Genomic DNA, 20,014 nt, shown 5'->3' on the forward strand with positions numbered 1-20,014 from the left:
GTTTATATAGGCCTCCTCTTACGGTTCATTCCTTTGGTCTCCAGTCTCTGGACCCAAAGTCCACGATTTTACAGTTGTCCCGGTCCAAAGTTCGATTTGTTCCGTTATTTGCCTTTGATCCTGCTGACTCTTCAAACTCCCTTTTTTTCAATAAGTCCGGAGTCTCCACCCGCTCACTCTACATTTCCAGAGTCTCCAAACTCTCTTCAATCAGAGTCTCAAAACTCTCTTTCTCCATCCCAGAGTCTCAAAACTTTCTTACTCCGGGCTTCGCACTGCCGTTACTACGCTTTGCCTTGTTGCGTAACTAGCAACGGCAGGCCTCTTCAACTCCTCACATCTCCCCCTCTCCTTGGGAATATTTAGAATCCGGTCTCCTTGACGCTTACAGCTCCATCTCGAGTTCCACAGTGCCGATCTCCTCCTTTTCAAATTTTTTCCGCCCTTTAAAAGTCTTCATCTGTTGACTCTCGCCTCGGCCTGACGCTAGAAAGGCTGCCGAACCCAGTCTGTTCTCAGGTGTTGTCGTTCTCCTGCATGCCTTCCCTGCTTCCTTCCGATGGATCTGAATCCCCGTTCTTGTCACCATTCTCCTCCTGATCCTGCTGTTTTAGGTCGCTGACATGTACCGTGCGTTCCTTTTTGTTCTTCCGGTGGCGAATCTTACATATCACTGGCGATATGAAATCCACAATTTGTTACGGTTCATCGAACCTCGGAGCTAAATTGGCCGCACTTTCCGGTGACTCTGGTTGCCTTCCCGTACCTAGCGTTTCTCTGTCATAGAGTGCGTTCGATAGTCTTGGCCCGCGGCCCTGTGTCAAAAATGCCGGTGAGTAGCTTGTGGAATCTGAAACACTAGAATTCACAGCCAGCATGATTTCGGGCCATCTTTCATCCCAATATCTCTGGTTCTGTCCGGCAAACTGCGCTATCATTGTCTTCACAGTGCGGTTGGCTCTCTCCGTCGGATTCTCCTGTTACGTATACGGTGCCGTAAACTGCTGCTTTATCCCCATGTCGTTAAGGAACTTCTTAAAAGCCCGGCTCGTGAACTGCACGCCGTTGTCCGTGATCACCACCTTCGGTACTCCAAACCGTGAGACCATGCGTTCCCTGAACGCTTTCTGCAATGTTTCCGCCGTGGCTCTTCGCAAAGGCACCAACTCCGTCCACTTCGAAAACCTGTCGATCAACACCAACATACTGTTTCCGTGCTTCGATCTTGGTAGTGGTCCGACGAAATCGGCGCACACTGTCGCCCAGGGTTCCTCCGGGATCTGTGTCAACATCTTTTACGCCGCCTGCCGCTGATTCGGTTAGAACCTTGCGCAGTCCTCGCATTTCGGAACGTAGGCCCTTGCGTCTCTCTGCATTCCTGGCCAGTAGTACCGGGCTGCAAGCCGTGCAATCGTCTTCCGACTGCCTACAGGTCACTACATCTTCGTTCCCTGCTCTATGCGGAATCTGCCTGTAAAGGGTGCTGCCCTCCCACACGTAGTCTGGGAACTTTTGAGGCTGTGCTTTTATCTTTTCTCGCATTTTGTTGATCCAGCTGCACTCCGATTCGGCCTCCTTGTCCTGTGTTCTTCTCAGCATTTCGGGTTCTGCTGAGACCGACTCTGGCAGTGGCTGCCTCGACAATGCGTCTGTTACCACGTTCAACTGGTCTTTCCTGTATGCTAACTCGAAGTCGTACTGCTGTAGCTCCAACGCCCATCTGGTAATTCTTCCCGAAGGGCTTTCTATACTGTTCAGCCACTTCAGCGCCATATGATCCGTCACTACCTTAAAGTGGTAGCCCTCAAGGTACGGCTTTAGCTTCCGAATAGCCCACACAATTGCCAAGCACTCCTTCTCTGTTGTCCAGAGGTTCTTCTCGGCTCCGTTTAGGGTCCGGCTGGAGTATGAAATGACCCTTTCGCCATCTTCTGTGTCCTGTGTGAGGATTGCGCAAATCCCGTAGGCACTGGCGTCTGTTTGCACGAAACGTCGGTACCAAGATGCGACTCCAAGGTATTGGCTCAGCTTGCGGACCGATGACGGTGGTTCTAGCTGGGCTATGGCTGCTACCTTCTCTGGGTCCGTTCCTATCCCTTGGCTTGTGACGCGGTGCCCTAGGTACAGAAGTTATTGTTTGAAGAACTGGCATTTCTCTGTGTTTATTTTCAGGTTCGCTTTCTTCAAGCGACGGAATACCTCCCTGAGGTTTCTCTTGTGTTCCTCTAGGGTGCGGCCAATCACGATACGCGTCTTGATACGCAAATGCATGTGGCGACATTTCCGGTCCAATCACCTGATCCAGGGCCCGTTGAAATGTGGCCGACGCGCAGTGCAACCCAAATGGCATCACTCTCCATTGGAACAGCCCTTTCCCTGGGACCGTGAAGGCCGTGAAGCCCCGGCTTGACTCTGCCAGCGGTATTTGCCAATACCCATCCTTTAGGTCCAGACTGCTTATGAAGCGCGCCTCCCTTAGTTGGTAGAGGATGTAGTTTATCCGTGGCATCGGGTAGGCATCCTTTATGGATTTCGCGTTTATCTGCATAATCGTGACTTCAGTCCACGCATAGTCTACATTTTCCCGTTTTCTTCTTTACCATGACTATGGGTGAGCTGTACGGGCTCCTTGAATGCTCTATCATCCCCATCTCCAGAAGTTCGTCCACCTTCGCGTTGATCTCCCCTTGAATCTTTGCATTCTTGGGGTAGTATCTCTGCTTAATTGGTTTATCAATTTTCATGGTTATCGTGTGCTCGGCTATACTCGACGTTCCGGTCATGGAGTGAAACTCCGCGAGCTCTGTTTCCAGGAATTTGTTCATGTCGTCCTCTTCGCCGTCCTTTTGGACTACTGCGACCTTCAACTTCCCCTCGAGCCGGTATTCGGATTTCATGACCGGAGCACTTGATCTCGGCCCCGACTTGCGTGAGGAAATTCCACCCCAGCACCAATGCATCCACTATCCCTGGTAATATTAGCAGGCTCATAACGAGTCGCCTGTTGCCGAACTCCACTCCTATTTCGAGCTTTGCGTTGATTTCGCCGCACCTTCCATCTGCCAACCTAACCTGCCGTCGTATCCTTGTAATCGCTCCACGGGCAGCCAGCTCTTCACTTATGAAGCTTGCTGTTGCCCCGGTGTCGATCGTGACCTTGAATGTGTCCCCACCGATCGTTACCGCTGCGTAAAACTGCTGCTCCTCCTCGATTAACTTTCCAGTTACTTTGAAGAGGCGGCACCCTGCGACCCCTGCTCGTCTCTCTGCGGCTGAGATCGCTGCCCTCTCCTGAGTCCTCACACCTTCTACACGTGACGTGTGTTGTGGCGAGGCTTTGTTGCGGCTGTATTTGTGTTCTTCCGCAAAGGCTTCCCGTTCCCTGTGCAGTTCCTCGTACACATCTGCCAGGATCATGATTGCCTCTAGGCCATCCACACGTCGTCTGGAGTGCAGTACTCCTTGATGAGTTCCAGCGTTTCCTTTTTCCCATACCCAAGGGGTCTAATCAGGGTCTCCATCTCGACCATGTAGTCCTTAAATGCCTCCCTTTTTCCCATACCCAAGGGGTCTAATCAGGGTCTCCATCTCGACCATGTAGTCCTTAAATGCCTCCCTAAACCCTTGCTTCCTTTGTCTCACCTTATACGCGGGCTTTGTGAAGTATCCCCTGGGCAGGAAATACGTCTGGAAACTGTCTATGAACTCGGCCCAAGTCCTTCAGTGCTTGTTGTTTGCTATGTACCATCAGAGCCTTTCCCAGCATTAATTCCGGCATGGCTCGGGGGATCATTATCAGGTCCAAACCGTACGTGTTTGCAGACCACTCCACCTGCTCCAGGAATTCGAGTTTTACTTATCCGTCAAAACGAAAAGACCATTCTCTAACTTGTTTCGCCACTTTTGCGTAGTCCGGCTGGCTGGGCCTGGGTCTTTCTGTACTTGGCCTCTTTTCCCTGCTCGTCTCCTTCCGTTGACCTTCCCGCTGCATTTCCTCCATGCTCAGACTTGCGATGAGGTCTTCACCCTTGGGGTTTGTAAGCTTTACGCTTGGACCTGGTCTGTCTGGATACGACGCCTCCAATTCTGGCCAAACTGCTGCGGGCTGTGGGTCGTTTTCCGTCTCTGCGTAGTACGCCGCTAGGTCCTCTCGCATGTCCTCTGTCTTTCCGAAAAGCGATATGCGCAACCTCTGTTCAATATATGCGAAATCTTTCTTCTTAAGACGGTAGATCCAACTTCTACCCATACTGCTTTATTTGTGTGGGCGCCAGATGTAACGAACTGATTTTCTTGGTCTGCGCGCTCTGGAATACGTGCGGCTAGCTCAGTAGGGTTTGTGCGTTCGTCCCACCAAATTTATAGAATAACGTGATCTCCCGGTTACCAGTAATAAAACTTGCAGTTTCGATCTTGGATCTTTATTTGTGCTTGGACCTACAAAGAAATCTGATTATCCGGCCTTTGTCCTGGATGGATTGTCCACCGGGCTCGTCCCGCTGGCTCGCCGCTCCTGTCGTCCTGAGTGGTACGGACCTTCGTTGTTGGGCGCTCGTCGCTTGGGCTGAGAGTTGTTGTCTTACGCAGAGTCACATCAGCTAACGGCTGTGATCCCCAAGAGAAGGGAAGGGAAGGGAAGGCACAGTCTAACGGAGTTGATTGTGCGACACTTCCACGCCAGGATGATGCATCAAAACGTCGATGCTACAATTGCGGAGATCCGGACGAGATTCTGGGTCATGAAGATGAGGCGTGTGATGAGGAGAGTCATCGCATCGTGCAACGAGTGCAAGTTGCAACGAGCTTGGCCGATGCCGCCAATAATGGGACCCCACCCAGAGGACAGATTGGATGCGGGTGGATGGCCATTTAAGTACACTGGATAGGACTACTTTGGGCCTGTGTCCCGTCACAAGGAGAAGCGTTGGGTCGCCTTGTTTACGAGCTTGACAACAAGGGAGATTCTTTTGGAGTTGGCTCATGACCTGTCGACGGATTCCTACATAATTGCGATCAGGAACTTCGTCTGCCGTAGAGGGCCAGTACATAGACAGCGCAGCGATAACGGCAAGAGCTTCGTGGGAGCTGACAGGGAAGCCAGACGCTTTGGTAAACCCGTCTGACCGCCGTCCGGCGGAGTATGGGAGCGCATGGTACAGTGCGTTAAACGAGTACTGCGTCATACCCTGAAGGAAGTTGCGCCGAGGGACCACGTATTGGAGAGTTTCCTGGTTGAGGCGGAGAATATCGTCAAATCGCGTCCGCTTACCCACTTGCCTGTGGATGCGAACCAGGAGGCGCCGTTGACGCCTAATGACCTACTCAAGGTAGTGGCCAATCTGCCGGATACGCCTGAATTGGATCCGGAGCTGCCCAAGGAGTGTTTTACGAGAGGATTGCTCGCCTCCTTTGAGACCGTTTCTGGAGGAGGTGGGTCCTGGAGTATGTACCTACGCTTGTGCGCCGCGAGAAGTGGTGCCGAAGAACGGAGCCCATCCACCAGGGTGATCTGGTCTTCGTCTGCGATCCTGCCTTGCCCCGACGAGAGTGGTGCAAGGGCATCTAAAACGCTCAAGCGGTTTATCAACGTTTTAGTAACAAAATTTTCGTCAATATGATTCTCAATTTCCGCCATCAGAGCCGATGATAAGAGCATTGAGGCTGTACAAAATTATCCGAATTCTCCTAAAGTTCAAGCAGTGCTAAGTTTTTTGGGTCTTGCCTGATGTTTTCGAAGGTTTATAAAGGCTTATTCAGCAATAACAAATCCATTGTATGACCTTTTGAGAAAGACAAATCATTTCAATTTGGAGAACAAAAAATAAATGGTTTTAGAAAGCTTACAAAAAAATTTATCGAGGCACCGGTACTAGCAATTTATACAGTAAAGTCCGGTTATAGCGACTTTCTAGGGACCGACGATTTTACGTCATTATACCCGGAAGACGCACTAAAAGAAAGGTGGAAAACAAAAATTTTGTTTTTTCTATGGTTGCCATGTTAGTAATATGTTTTGACATAAAACAAATTAATTGTTTAATCAAACAAAAAATTTAATAAATTTAATTAATTAACATGGTTTTTCGTAAGAAAAATGCAGAAAAAACTAGAAATATAACGGGACATCTCATGGAATATAGGAATGAGGTCTGCACACGCACGCTGTAAACATTTTTGTGACATCGGTCACAGATATTTACATTCATTTCTAACAGAGTCGTTTGATGCTTAAATTTGTTTGGAGCGTCGCAATATCCGGTTGAATTATGAAAAATCGCGTTGGTATAAGCGGTTTGTCGCTAAAAATGGAGACGTACTAACCGGAGGTCCTTTCATACAACTTTGTATGGGGACCAACCAAGCCATCGAGTTTCCGTCGCAATAACCGGACTGACGCTATAAGCGGAGTCGTTATAACCGGATTCTACCGTAATTACAAAGGTGACATAAAATTATATTGCGAAGCGAGCGCTTTAGGATTTAGTGCATTACTTTAACAAAAGAAAAACAAAAAAGGATATACTTGATTCGTTGAAAAGTATGTAACAGGCGGAAGGAAGCGTTTCTGACCATAAAGAGTATATATATTCTTGATCAGGATCAATAGCCGAGTCAATCTGGCCATGTCCGTCTGTCCGTATGAACGTCGAGATCTCATGAGCTACAAAAGCTAGAAAGTTGAGATTAAGCATACAGACTCCAGAGACATAAACGCAAGCTTGCGCAAGTTTGTCGTCCACTATAACGCCCACACACAGCCTAAAGCTGCCGCACCCACACTTTTAAAAATTGTTTTTATTTTTTTTAATTTTTTTTATTAGTTTCGTAAATTTATCTCGATTTGCAAAATTTGTCACGTCCACAAATCACCCAAAGCTGCCACGCCAAACCTTTTGTAAAATGTATTGATATTTTTCACATTTTTGTTAGTAACGTAAATTTCTATCGAAAGCATATGTGTTAGTATATAGCCTAATAGAGGTTAGTTTTCCAGAAGTAGCGTTTTCACGCATCCGATTTTGTTTATAGGTCTTAACATTATGGCAATTAGAGCATTGGTAGTAATACAGCTCAAATTGCGTTTCTTCGGATTCGAAGTTTTCGCTTGGTGGCTCCCTTTGTACGACAGGTGCAGTATCCTCCAGTTTGCTGCTTTTCTTGTTTATAAATTCCAGCGTTGGTGTTGTAAGCGGATTGCCTATTTAGTGTCTTTCAATTGATTTTCCCTCATGACCGTAGACGTTGGTTTGCCTCCTACACTTTTCCAGCATCCGTGTTGTTGTCTTGATTTCGTTTTGTTGCACTTTTAGTGTGATCTATCGCTTTGGATGTGGTTTAATTTATAATCTTTCTTCTCGTCTTTTAAGATTTGATATTGTAGCGAAGCAGCTCATCTAATCGTTGGTTATTTCTCGTAGCGCCTCTTCTAGGTCGCTCTGGAATTTGAATGATATTCTTTCAGCTTCTAGGTCTTCCATATCATGAATTGATTAGTTTATTTGACTGTTAGTAATTTTTCCGTTACTAATGCTGGGTGTTGGTTTTATTACTGCTGCTCTGCTGCCGTATGTTATATTATCATTATATTTGATTTCAATTGGAAACCATTTCCCTCAGTATGCACGTTTGTTTTCATTATTTTTATTACTGCATAGTATTTGCATAGTTGAGAGGAAATATCTTAATTGTATGTTCCTTATATATATTTTATGCGCAGTACACTTTACTTTATAGTTTGTAATACTTTAGTTGTATAGGGTGTTTTTTTTAGAGGTATAGAACTTTAAATTGCAATAAAACAACGATGGATTATTCGATTGACATGAATTTTATTGACATGAAAGATAATCTTGTGGCATTACATTTTAAATATGATTTCTGGCATATGACCGCCACGGCTGGCTCGGATGTAGTCCAATCTGGACGTCCAATTTGCAATGACTTTTCCAACATATTTGGCCGTATATCGGCATAACACGGCGAATGTTGTCTTCCAAATGGTTTAGCGTTTGTGGCTTATCCGCATAGACCAATGACTTACATAGCCCACAAAAAGTAGTCTAGCGGTGTTAAATCACAAGATCTTGGAGGCTTATGAAAAATCGGGAACAACAGCAATCTCGTTTTGGGCCCATTCGACGAATCTACGCCTTGCTTGATGATCGTTTGGTTTCAATTCTTGCACGAGTTGGATTTTGTAAGCACGCATGACGAATTGCCAAACCAAACTGAGAATAAATCACTTGACAGCTGTTAAATCGGTCGCCATCTTGAACAGTAATGCCAACTTAAAGTTCTATACCTCTAAAAAAAACACCCGTTACTTTCATAATTTGTACTATTTTTGCTTGTGACTCGCAGTCACGGTCACTCGCAGTCAGGATCAGTATTCTAACGTATAAGTAACTTTCGGGATTAATATATGTAGGATATTTTAGGACAATATGAATGTCATATATCTATGAATGAATAAAATTATTTACGGCTCTAAATAAAATTTCCTTTATTTATATTTTGTTTCTTGATATTTAATACTATTGTAATTAGCGGTACTACAGATACTCGCTAATATTACTTCTGAAATAGTGTCCGACGTATACTGTATGTAGAGGTTGGGGCCCATCCAGCTGGCAAGGGGCTCCGTCCTGAAACACGCTGTTGTGCCATTTGACAACGAAGGAACGTTTGCAGAGATTGTCTTTAGCAACTTGTGATATGGTCGGAAACGCTTCCTCCTGCCTGTTACATACTTTTCCATATCACCGAGTCGCTCGGTCTTTTGGAACTCGTCTCACTGGTTGCTGAGCGGGTTTTATTTCATAATCGATGGAATGTTTTACTTCAATATTTTTCCATTTTGGAAAAGGCGCCATTTCTTCAATCCGGTTAATGTTTCTTTCCAGTCGGAGGACTTTTAATGGCCGTGTTTCGGTCCAAAAGAGATTGTTTCCCATTTTCAATAACGTAAAATGAAGCAATCTCTTCGGTACCTGGCTCAATGGGGCCTCGAAAATACAAATAACTCGAAGCAATTTATTAGAGGCATATGTTTGGAATTGCTTTTCCGAGTGGGTTCGTATGTTAAAGATTGTGGCTTTTCCCTTTACCAGCTAAGACCAGTCCTTGTGGCTAATTAGGTTAAATTTGCAGCCCGAGTAGATTAGGCGAATTTCACGGCCTTCCTCTCGGCATTGTTTGAACTCCTCTTCATCCTCGCTTGAAACTTTAAAGCAGTATTTATGGTTTTTATTATTTTTATATTTTATACGTTTTATTATTTTATACGTACGAGCCCTTTTTAGGTGGTTCCTGTCGGACTTTGGGAATCGGCTGTTCAGATAAGTTCGGCATTTCTTAGCTAAGTGGCTAAGGGCTTCGAGTATTTATTGAAGGTGAAATTTCTTGCCGTAATGCGTGACCAAACTTTCCGCACCTGGGGCATTCCCTGCTTTAAACCTCGAATTCCAATTATACAGATGGTTTCTGCAACTGGTCTTATTGTCATTGCTTTTGATTCCTTGTTGATCTGTTCCTCAACCTGACACGCTTCGATCACATCTTCTAGATTTTTTTTTTTTTTCCAGGAATCTTTTTTTAAGGTCTAGGGGTGCGCGGAACTATGATTTTATCTTTAATGCATATGTCCTCAACCTCCGTTTTTGTAGATCCGAACGTACATCTTTGCATTGGCTGACGGAGTCGCATCAAGACGTGTCAGGCCTCTAAATAGATGTCTCTCAAACGTTGAGCTCTTGTTCGGTAAGAAGTGTTTATTTAGATGGTCGATGAGGATTTTGTAGACGTTTTATTTATTTTCGTCGGTGGGCTCAGCCAGCGCACCAGGTAAAGAATATATAGGGTGTTTTTTTTAGAGGTATAGAACTTTAAATTGCAATAAAACAACGATGGATTATTCGATTGACATGAATTTTATTGACATGAAAGATAATCTTGTGGCATTACATTTTAAATATGATTTCTGGCATATGACCGCCACGGCTGGCTCGGATGTAGTCCAATCTGGACGTCCAATTTGCAATGACTTTTTCCAACATTTGGCCGTATATCGGCAATAACACGGCGAATGTTGTCTTCCAAATGGTTTAGCGTTTGTGGCTTATCCGCATAGACCAATGACTTTACATAGCCCACAAAAAGTAGTCTAGCGGTGTTAAATCACAAGATCTTGGAGGCTTATGAAAATCGGAACAACAGCAATCTCGTTTGGCCATTCGACGAATCTACGCCTTGCTTGATGATCGTTTGGTTTCAATTCTTGCACGAGTTGGATTTTGTAAGCACGCATGACGAATTGCCAAACCAAACTGAGAATAAATCACTTGACAGCTGTTAAATCGGTCGCCATCTTGAACAGTAATGCCAACTTAAAGTTCTATACCTCTAAAAAAAACACCCGTTACTACTGACTTTAACTGGACTCACAAGCTGGACTCCCAAGAGTAACAGCTTACTCCATTTCTGATCTAGAGTTTGCATTTACAACGAAAGCAACTTTTAGATTTAAAACTTGACTTGTAATTGTTGTGTGGTTGCGAAAAGTTCTGGAGTCCCTGCGGTACTAATTCGCAAGGCCAGGACGCGCCCTGTATTCCCTAGCTAGAGTCCTGTTGTCTCCGTGCGGTTCTTTCTCTTTCAGCTTCACGCAGCCGCTTCATCGCCACTGCAGCGAAGTTGCTGATCTGGAGATCATGCGCTCCCCTAGGGTCGACGGGTCCACTTTGTCCTCCATGAAACCTTTCCTTTCGTGGTCAAGCCGCAGGCAATTAGAAATTATGTGCTCAACGGTCTCCTCTACGCCGCATTCTGGGCAGTTGCGGTCATTGTCGTGGCTAAACCTGATCAGATAGCTCCGGAAGCATCCATGCCCGCTTAGAATCTGGGTAAGCCAAAAATTGACCTGGCCAAGCCGTCTTCGAGTCCATGTGATCATATCCGGGATAATTCTAAAGGTCCATCGCTCCTTCGTCGACTGCTGCCACCGTCTTTGTTACCTTCCCAAGCTTTTAGCTCCGGTGTTTGCTTTTATGGCTCGCCTCTGAGCAGTGCTGCAATGTCCTGCAATTTTGTTAACATTGTCGTATATCTCCTTTGCCTAGGAGTAGTTTACTTCCCTGCCTTGGGTCCATGCAGTTGCGCATTATTCGCGCTAGAGCCCTAGCGACGCTCGCCGCCTTCCTGTACGCTTCCGCCAGATGCTCTTTGAACGATGGCCTAGTGTCTAGCATAACTAGGTATCTTATCGCTCGTGCCGACATGACCGTTGTGCCTCCGACTTGGATGCTGGCTGACTCTACCTGTTTGCGGCTAGATATAAGCACGTCATCCGTTGAGCCATGGGAGCAACTCCCCTATGGTGCAAATAGATGCATTAGCAAGGCTCTCGGTTTCTTGAACGGTTTTTGCTACAATTACCGCTGCAATACCATCCGCGAAGCCAATCAACTTGGTTCTTCCCGGTAGTGGCAACCTGAGCACCCAAAGCAATAAAGGCCCAAGCTTTGGGGGACACCGCAGATTACCCAGTGCTCATGTGGGCCTCCGTCTATCTCGAACAGTAGTACTCTGTCGCTGAAATAGGACTTAAGTATGCCCACTAAAGCGTCCGGTACCCCTAGGTGCTGTAAGTCTCTTATGGTAACGCCCCATTTCCAGCGTCACCACCAAGTAGTACTCCTTACGGCCCCTTGCCATCTTGTACCTTTAATGGTCTTCGAGGCGATCTCCTTAACCGTTGCTATAGCATCCACGGTCGATCTCGCCTTCCTAAAGCCCAACTGCATTTGCGAGAGCTCCCCTGCAGCGGAGATGGCTTTGTGCAGTCTGAGGCTGATACTGCGCTCGAAAGCCATGCCCATATGGTCAATAAGGCATATCAGTCGGTATAAAGATGGGCTCTCGGGAGGCTTGTTTGGCTTGGGGAGCAGTACTCATTCATGCCTAGCTTGACAGCGAGGTCTGGGATTCCGTGTGACCTTGGCGCTGTTCCCGACGGCATGTTCCTGGCGACCTTATGAATTTCATTCGGTCGGAACGCTAATTGCGATAAGTCTCCTGGAGCCGCGTGCGCAAGTTGCGGAGCCGAGGGCACAGAGGGTGGAACGAGAAGGGAAATCATTTTTTCATGCAAAACTGATTGCACTTTTTGCTCAAAGTTGGTTTCTGTTGGCAACATGCAGATTTGCATTCACTCCGTTTATTTCATGTCTCCTTTTCTTTATTATTTCCATGTATATGCCTTTTCCCGACGGCATGTTCCTGGCAACCTTATGAATTTCATTCGGTTGGCAACATGCAGATTTGCATTGACTCCGTTTATTCCATCTCTCCTTTTCTTTTTTAAGGAGGTTCTTTTTTTTTAAAGTTTCAAACACACACACACGGTCACGTCGCGCGTGACTTTAAATTTCGCGTTTTTTTTTCTTGACTTCTTTTTCTTTCTGATTGGAAAATGTACCAAATTTTTTGCTAGTTATTATTATTATTATTATTTACCAATTCTTCCACTCGTCGCCAATGTAATGACCCGCTTCTTCAGTGATGTAACACACAATAAGGGCTTTCGGTTGAAGTCAGGACTACTAATTATTCATATCGCTTAGAATATTTAGTAGTCCCAACAATAATGATAAGTGTTTATTTAGGGACGTTAAAGGAAATACTCTGTAGACGATTTCCATGTCTATCAGGTACCCGATACTCATTTAATGGGAGTGGTAAGAAAATATGTCGAAATATAAATAGAAAGTAATATAAATCTAAAACATGAATGCGGGTAAAATATTTTTTTTTAGCAAATGATTAAATCAAAGAAAAAATTTAACATTGCACTATGGTCCAAAATTCGGTTTTTTTGTCATTAAGTCCAAATTTTTATGTCAGTATATCGTATCAATATGATTTATCAATCAATATAAATAAAAAACAAAAACAATATTGACCGACACCTTCACTAAAGCCTTTTATGAGCTTTTAAAAGTGCAGTGTTGAACAGCTGATTGCGAGAAGGCGTTTCGCGCCAAATTTGCTTACTTTTGCACGAGATACGATTGTTAATACCCATCCATTAATTATAGTAAAATATGGAAAATAAAAGACAAAGTATGTAGTTCTTAACCTTTGTAGTTAATACATGTGTAGTTGTACTGTTTTTTTGTTGCTTAACATCAAATTTATGAGTGTTTTTTAAATAAAAAATTCTTACGTGTCCCCTGTGCTTCGTGGAGTATAGTTCATTTTCTGACAATTTCTGACAAAAGTTAAAAACGTCAGTTTGTACCTTTAACTATTGTCTTTGACGGTAAAGTATTATCTTTTGCCCATTTTTGCCCGTTTTCTAAGAACTTGATTTGATAGGCAAGTTCGAGTTCAGACATAGCGACCTCCTGGACATTTGGAGGCGTAACAATCGGCAAATAAGTTATGTTTCAGATTACGTTTATTCCGCAATCAACAACAATAATCTGGAATCGAAAAAGACAGAAGAGATTGACAAAAAAATAGTCAATTTTGAATTATTCATTAAAAGAAAACTGCCCGAGTGTAACAGACAACTAGACCGATTTATTTCCAAACATGCTAAGTGGATGGCGTCTAAGATAACAATTCTTCCTAGAGATTTTGAAAACTCCAAAACACCACAGCAAATGGGACGCCAAAACTTATCTTACCAAAATGCAGGAGCAAGATTATGTACACGTATACACATTTATTATATTTAAAAAAACAATAAAAATTCGTTGACTCCTGAGTCATACCAGTAGTTAATATGGAAGGCAAAAAAGGGCGTGGTCGCACGGACTCGTAATTTTGTTTGCAAACTATTTGTGATTTAGCAACAAAAGATACAAAATTTCAAGTCTGTAGCCTAATTTTTAGACTTTCTGCCAATATAATCGAGTTCTGGACCACAGTGCATTATTCAAAACCGTGGCCATAGCTGTCTTGGGCGTTTTGTGCCCTTTATAGTAGTCGTGCGGTCGAAATCGCTTCTTTTTTACCAATTCAACGAATAGTATACGCCTATATCCCAAAAAAATAGTGAGGAAGAAACGAAATTATAAATCTGCTTCAGATCCTGTGCGAACTGGACTGAGAATTATTATTAAGAAAATACAGACTGATTACCGGTATTTTTCCATTTATTAAACACTCTGTACTTTTTATTTCTTAAGTGTGTCAAATCCTTATTGAACCATGGAGGTTACTTATAGCTAGACGGTAGAACGTCGGAACGCATGAGTTAATAAAAGTTTGAATTAAAATAATTAAAAAAATTTTTTTAACTTTTAATTTTAAAATATATACATTTTCTAAGTGACGTATACGCAAATGCCCTGGATACGAAATCCAGTCAAAAACCTGAATTGAATAGGCCAAGATACCCATTACCCTAATTGAAAACATTCCATACGCCTTTGCCGTAAACTGAAGTTTTAACCATTTTCACAATTTCAGACAAAGGGCTGGGTCTTTAATCCTACTGGACAACGTAAAAGCTTTAATTATATAAAAGATGCTGCCTAAAAACGTATTCATAGTTTCGGCCAATCGAAATTCTTCTGATCAAAGTCAATTTTAGAATCGCGTCGCTGTCACCGATATAAGCCAAGATTATTTGAATAAAGTATTTGGTAAAATCAGAGCATCTAACTTAAATAAGCTTAGCAAAATAAACCGCGCTCTAATATTAAAAATTCCAAAACGTTTTTATACCCGTTACTCGTAGAGTAAATGTGTATTCTTTTATATTTAAAATATTCGTTAAAAAGTATGTAACAGGCAGAAGGAAGCGTTTCTGACCATATAAAGTATATATATTCTTGAGCAGGATCAATAGCCCAGTCGATCAGGCCATGTCTGTCTGTCCGTCCGTATGAACGTCGATATCTCAGGATTTATAAAGAAAGTTGAAAGAAAGTTGAGATTCAGCATCCGGACTCCAAACATAGACGCAGCGCAAGTTTCTTGATTCATATTGCAACGCCCACAAGCCGCCAAAAACTGCCACTCCCATACTTTTGATAAATATTTTGATATATTTTAATTTTTTTATTAGTCTTGTAAATTTCTAAAGATTTGCCAAAAACTGTTTGCCACGCCCAAACATTTAACAAAAGTGCCGGCGTGAAGTCTTTTGACCAATTTTTGGTGTCAGAAGCCAAACTTGCGCTACGTCTCTTAATCTTTGCATTCCCTGCATTCACAATCTAAACTTTCTAGCTTGATACGGACCCACGGACGGACCAGCGGCATAGCCATATCGACCTATGTAGGTAGTGATCTGATTAAGAATATACATACTTCATAGGGTTGGAAAAGCCTAATTTTACTAGGTATACAAATTAAGTATAGGTATAGGTTCAGAGTGGCGTAACAGGTTGCGCTTTTACCTCATTGCCCTATTCCCGCCTTGCGTTGCACTACTTCCCTCTTGTCGTCCGGTTGCGGTGTGTTCCAGCGCCGTTAGCGGATGTCCGTGAAATCTTGCAGTTCAACTGCAACTTGATTGTAACAAAGTCTTCTTAGGATGATAATGGTGGCTCAGTAATTTTACCAATAGTAGACAAAGTCATTTTTGTTTTATTCTTAAAGCGTAAGCTTTCGGATATTAGACAGAGTTAAAGTACAAAAATATATCAGGCACTACATAATTGCTGAATCAAATATATACTGGATATATTTTTATATATCTTTTTATATCTCTTTTTAGTTGTTAACTTACTGTCCTTTATTCGTATTTATTTTATTTTATTTTACTTTATAGTTCCTAAAGGATCAAGGGTAAAAAAATGGATTTCGCAGGAAGTGGACGGATTTATTTTTATTTGGTATCATGCTGAACCAACAGAATTACCTTGGGATCTGCCTTCACCTATGGGAGAGGTTGACAATAAATTTATCTATCATGGTCACAATGAGTTTTACATTAATTGCCATATTCAAGAAATACCGGAAAATGGCGCTGATATTGCGCACTTTAATGCTATTCATAAAAATAGCTTTATTAATGACAGATGGGTTAAAAAAATAAGTTCATTTGGATTCGGATCTCATCATTGGAGAGCGAGGTATGTTTTAATCTACGCACATAATTAATTTTCATGGATATCAAATACATATATAGTTAATGTGTGTCCTGAACTATTTTAGTGGACGATCAACAGCATTTTTATACCCGTTACTCGTAGAGTAAAAGGGTATACTAGATTCGTTGAAAAGTATGTAACAGGCAGAAGGAAGCGTTTCCGACCATATAAAGTATATATATTCTTGATCAGGATCAATAGCCGAGTCGATCTGGCCATGTCCGTCTGTCCGTCCGTCTGTCCGTCTGTCCGTCCGTATGAACGTCGAGATCTCAGGAACTACTAAAGCTAGAAAGTTGAGATTAAGCATACAAACTCCAGGGACATAGAAGCAGCGCAAGTTTGTCGATTCATGTTGCCACGCCCACTCTAACGCCCACAAACCGCCCAAAACTGCCACGCCCACACTTTTGAAAAATGTTTTGAAATTTTTTCATTATTGTATTAGTCTCGTAATTTTCTATCTATTTAACAAAAAACTTTTTGCCACGCCCACTCTAACGCCCACAAACCGCCCAAAACTGCCACGCCCACACTTTTGAAAAATGTTTTGAAATTTTTTCACTTTTGTATTAGTCTTGTAATTTTCTATCGATTTACAAAAAAACTTTTTGCCACGCCCACTCTAACGCCCTCAAACCGCCCAAAGCTGATACGCCCACACTTTTGAAAAATGTTTTGATATTTTTTCATTTTTATATTGGTCTTGTGAATTTCTATCGATTTGCCAAGAAACGTTCTGCCACACCCACTATAACGCCTATCAAAAGTGTGGGCGTGGCAGTTTTGGGCGGTTTGTGGGCGTTAGAGTGGGCGTGGCAGCATGATTCGACAAACTTGCGCTGCGTCTATGTCCCTGGAGTGCTTAATCTTAATCTCAACTTTCTAGCTTTTGTAGTTCCTGAGATCTCGACGTTCATACGGACAGACAGACGGACAGACGGACGGACAGACGGACGGACAGACGGACGGACAGACGGACGGACAGACGGACATAAAAACGGACATAACGGGTATAAAAATATTAATAATCTGGTCACCAAAAAATGCTTGAAGCAAGGACTTGGTAAAATTCGGGGATCCTTTAAGCCCCGCAACCTTTTACCTGTGCAATGCGTATTTCCAATTAATTATACCCGTTACTCGTAGAGTATACTAGATCAAGCACATTCTTTAATTACATTGACGGGGACCAACAAAATATATAATAAAAATATTAATAATCTGGTCACCAAAAAATTTAGAAGCAAGGACTTGGTAAAATTCGGGGATCCTTTAAGCCCCGTAACCATTTACCTGTGCAATGCGTATTTCCAATTAATTATACCCGTTACTCGTAGAGTATACTAGATCGAGATCTGGTCAATCTGGCCATGTCCTTCTGTCTGTATGAAAGTCGAGATCTCAGGAACTATATAACCTAGAAAGAGATCCAGCATGCAGACTCCAAAAACAGACGCAGCGCAATTCACATATTCACATATTACTTTTTGTAACATTGAGAGGACGGTTTGTAGGCGGTAGAGTGGGCGTGGCAAAAAGTTCTTTGGCAAATAAATAGAAAATTACAAAACTAATACAAAAATGAAAAATATCACAATGAATGTGTTCTTGTACATAACAATCTATCTGGCCTTTTATTCCTAAGCGTACATCCCTTCAACTTCACCTTCTTACTTTACAGGATCATTATGCCGGTTTTCGGACAAATCTCCTAAGATTTTGTAAATAGTTATCGAAAGAGTAATAAGGGTCTGAAACTGGATCTCTGATGGGCTTAATCGTCTTTTTTACAGGAAGTAAACTGTGTACATTATATGAAACGCTACTTCCACCATAAATAATTGGGAAATTCTTCACGAACAAAGCCAACATACGCTGGGCATTAAAACTGACGGACATGTCCAGATCGAATTGGTTATTGATTCTGATCAAGAATATATATATTTAATATGGTCGGATACGCTTCCTTCTGTATGTTACATACTTTTCATACCTTTTTACTCTACGACTAACGGGTATACATACATATGTATATACGGACCCTGTATGGTTTGGGATTAATTAGAACGCAAACTTGGAATACGGTAAAAGGCATCCGATACTTTTACCAAACGATCATCACCAAAGCCCTCATCCTCTATTATCATGAGAAATATTTCCATGCACGATCACAGACGTTGCTTTCCACATTACGGCAAAGGTTCTGGCCGATTGGAGACCGTAAGTTCGTTGGTAGCGTCATCAATAAATGCGTCCGATGCACTCTTTCTGCAGAGTCCTTGGTGCAACCTTTTTAGCCATCAATGAATTAAGATCTTTTGCGTATGAGATTTCTGCCTAACTCCCGCCCACCTTGTCCAATTGCGTGATGTGGTCACGCCAGAGCATTTCCGTAAGGTTCTGTCGCGTTATCTATTCAGCTAAACTACTTTTGTAAGCTTATGCCTATAGGTTTATATTTTAAAGCCAAGTATTTGCTTAGGCAGTCTGCATCCCCGAATAAAACCTATTCTTGCGTTCCTGTTAACTATAACACTAAGGGTACCATATTGGTTGTCTTCCCTATAAACAATATATATATATTCTTATTCAGGATCATAAGAGCTATGTATAAAAACTAGAAAGTTGAGACTAGACATACAGACTTGTGACGCAAACGCTGCGCGAGTTTTTTTCAGAAAGATTCCACGCCCACTTTAATGCACACAAGACACACAACACTAAGACGCCTTGCCAATTTTTATCACGAAAAATTTTTTTTCTGCTACGCCCACAAACCGACAAAACTGCCACGTCCACAGTTGTTACCGGAAGAGAACGCTAAAGTCGAGATCCCCGACTATCTGATACCCAGCTAGTGCAGAAATTTCAGCACTGACTGCTTTTGGCGGTTTTTGGGCGCTAGCGTGGGCGTGGTAAAAAGTTTTTTGGCAATCGATAGAAATTTAGAAGAGTAATAAAACAACTAAAAATGTCAAAATGTTTTTCAAAATTGTGAGCGTGGCAGTTTTGGGCACTTTCTGGGCGTTAGGGTGGCCAAAAAAAAATATATATATATTAAAACCTTTTTTAAAAGTGTGGGTGTGTCAGTTTTGGACGGCTTGTGGGCGTTAGAGTAGCCGTGACAACTTAGGTAAACAAATTTGCGCTGCGTGTGTGTCCCTGGAGTCTGTATGTTTACTCTCAAATTTCTATCTTTTATAGTTCCTCTGATCTCTACGTTCATACGGACGGACAGACATGATAACATCGACTCCATTGATCCTGATCAAGAATATATAGTGACATTTTCATTTCTTCATACGACATATTCACTCTTCATATAAAAAAGCTAAAGCCGATCTTTTGGAAAGCTTCACTCTCCAAAAGCCTCATAAATAACATTCCCCCAAGATACGAACCGCTTAACGGTAACGAGCTTAATGATCTGTTAAGCTTGACATACATATAAAGCTAAGTAGAACTTAAAAGGCTTATGTTAATCCTCTGTAAAAGGTTTGCTGGGCCGAAAGAATACCTTTGTAAATTAGTTCTTAACTGACCTCTGGTGAAACTTATTCAAATAAAGATCATAAAAAAGGAAAATATATTTTTTTTTTATTAAATCTATCACCAAAAAAGTTTATTGGCGCAGTCGGTAGGATACTGAAAAAAGTCCTAGTAAACTCGTTATCCTTTGACAATCCAGTGAAAAGAGAAAAACTTGTACGACCAAGTAACCTTTTCTGATTGTTCCCGCGAATTGGCCGCAACAAAGTGATTTCGGTTCATTTAAAGTGACTAAAATCGGTATCCGCACAAGAACCTGTGCGATCGGAGTCAATTTAAAGACCTAATTTTGTGGACCGCTTCGTGAAGTGAGACCTCCACTAAGGTGTAATACAATTAAAAGGCGCACAGTGCAG

General features: G+C 42.6%; 1 protein-coding gene across 2 annotated transcripts in view; it reads left to right on the forward strand.

Moving 5' to 3' along the window:
• LOC120457522 (cholesterol 7-desaturase nvd) overlaps positions 1 to 20,014 on the forward strand; it is a 137,473-nt gene that overhangs the window by 90,429 nt on the left and 27,030 nt on the right. For both annotated transcript variants that reach the window (XM_039645066.1, XM_039645067.2), the window contains exon 4: positions 15,785 to 16,088. In XM_039645066.1, the coding sequence (XP_039501000.1) occupies positions 15,785 to 16,088 (304 nt within the window). The remainder of the gene's footprint in view (positions 1 to 15,784; positions 16,089 to 20,014) is intronic.

Source organism: Drosophila santomea, unplaced genomic scaffold (assembly GCF_016746245.2).
Source record: "Drosophila santomea strain STO CAGO 1482 unplaced genomic scaffold, Prin_Dsan_1.1 Segkk12_quiver_pilon_scaf, whole genome shotgun sequence".
NCBI classification, from domain to species: domain Eukaryota; kingdom Metazoa; phylum Arthropoda; class Insecta; order Diptera; family Drosophilidae; genus Drosophila; species Drosophila santomea.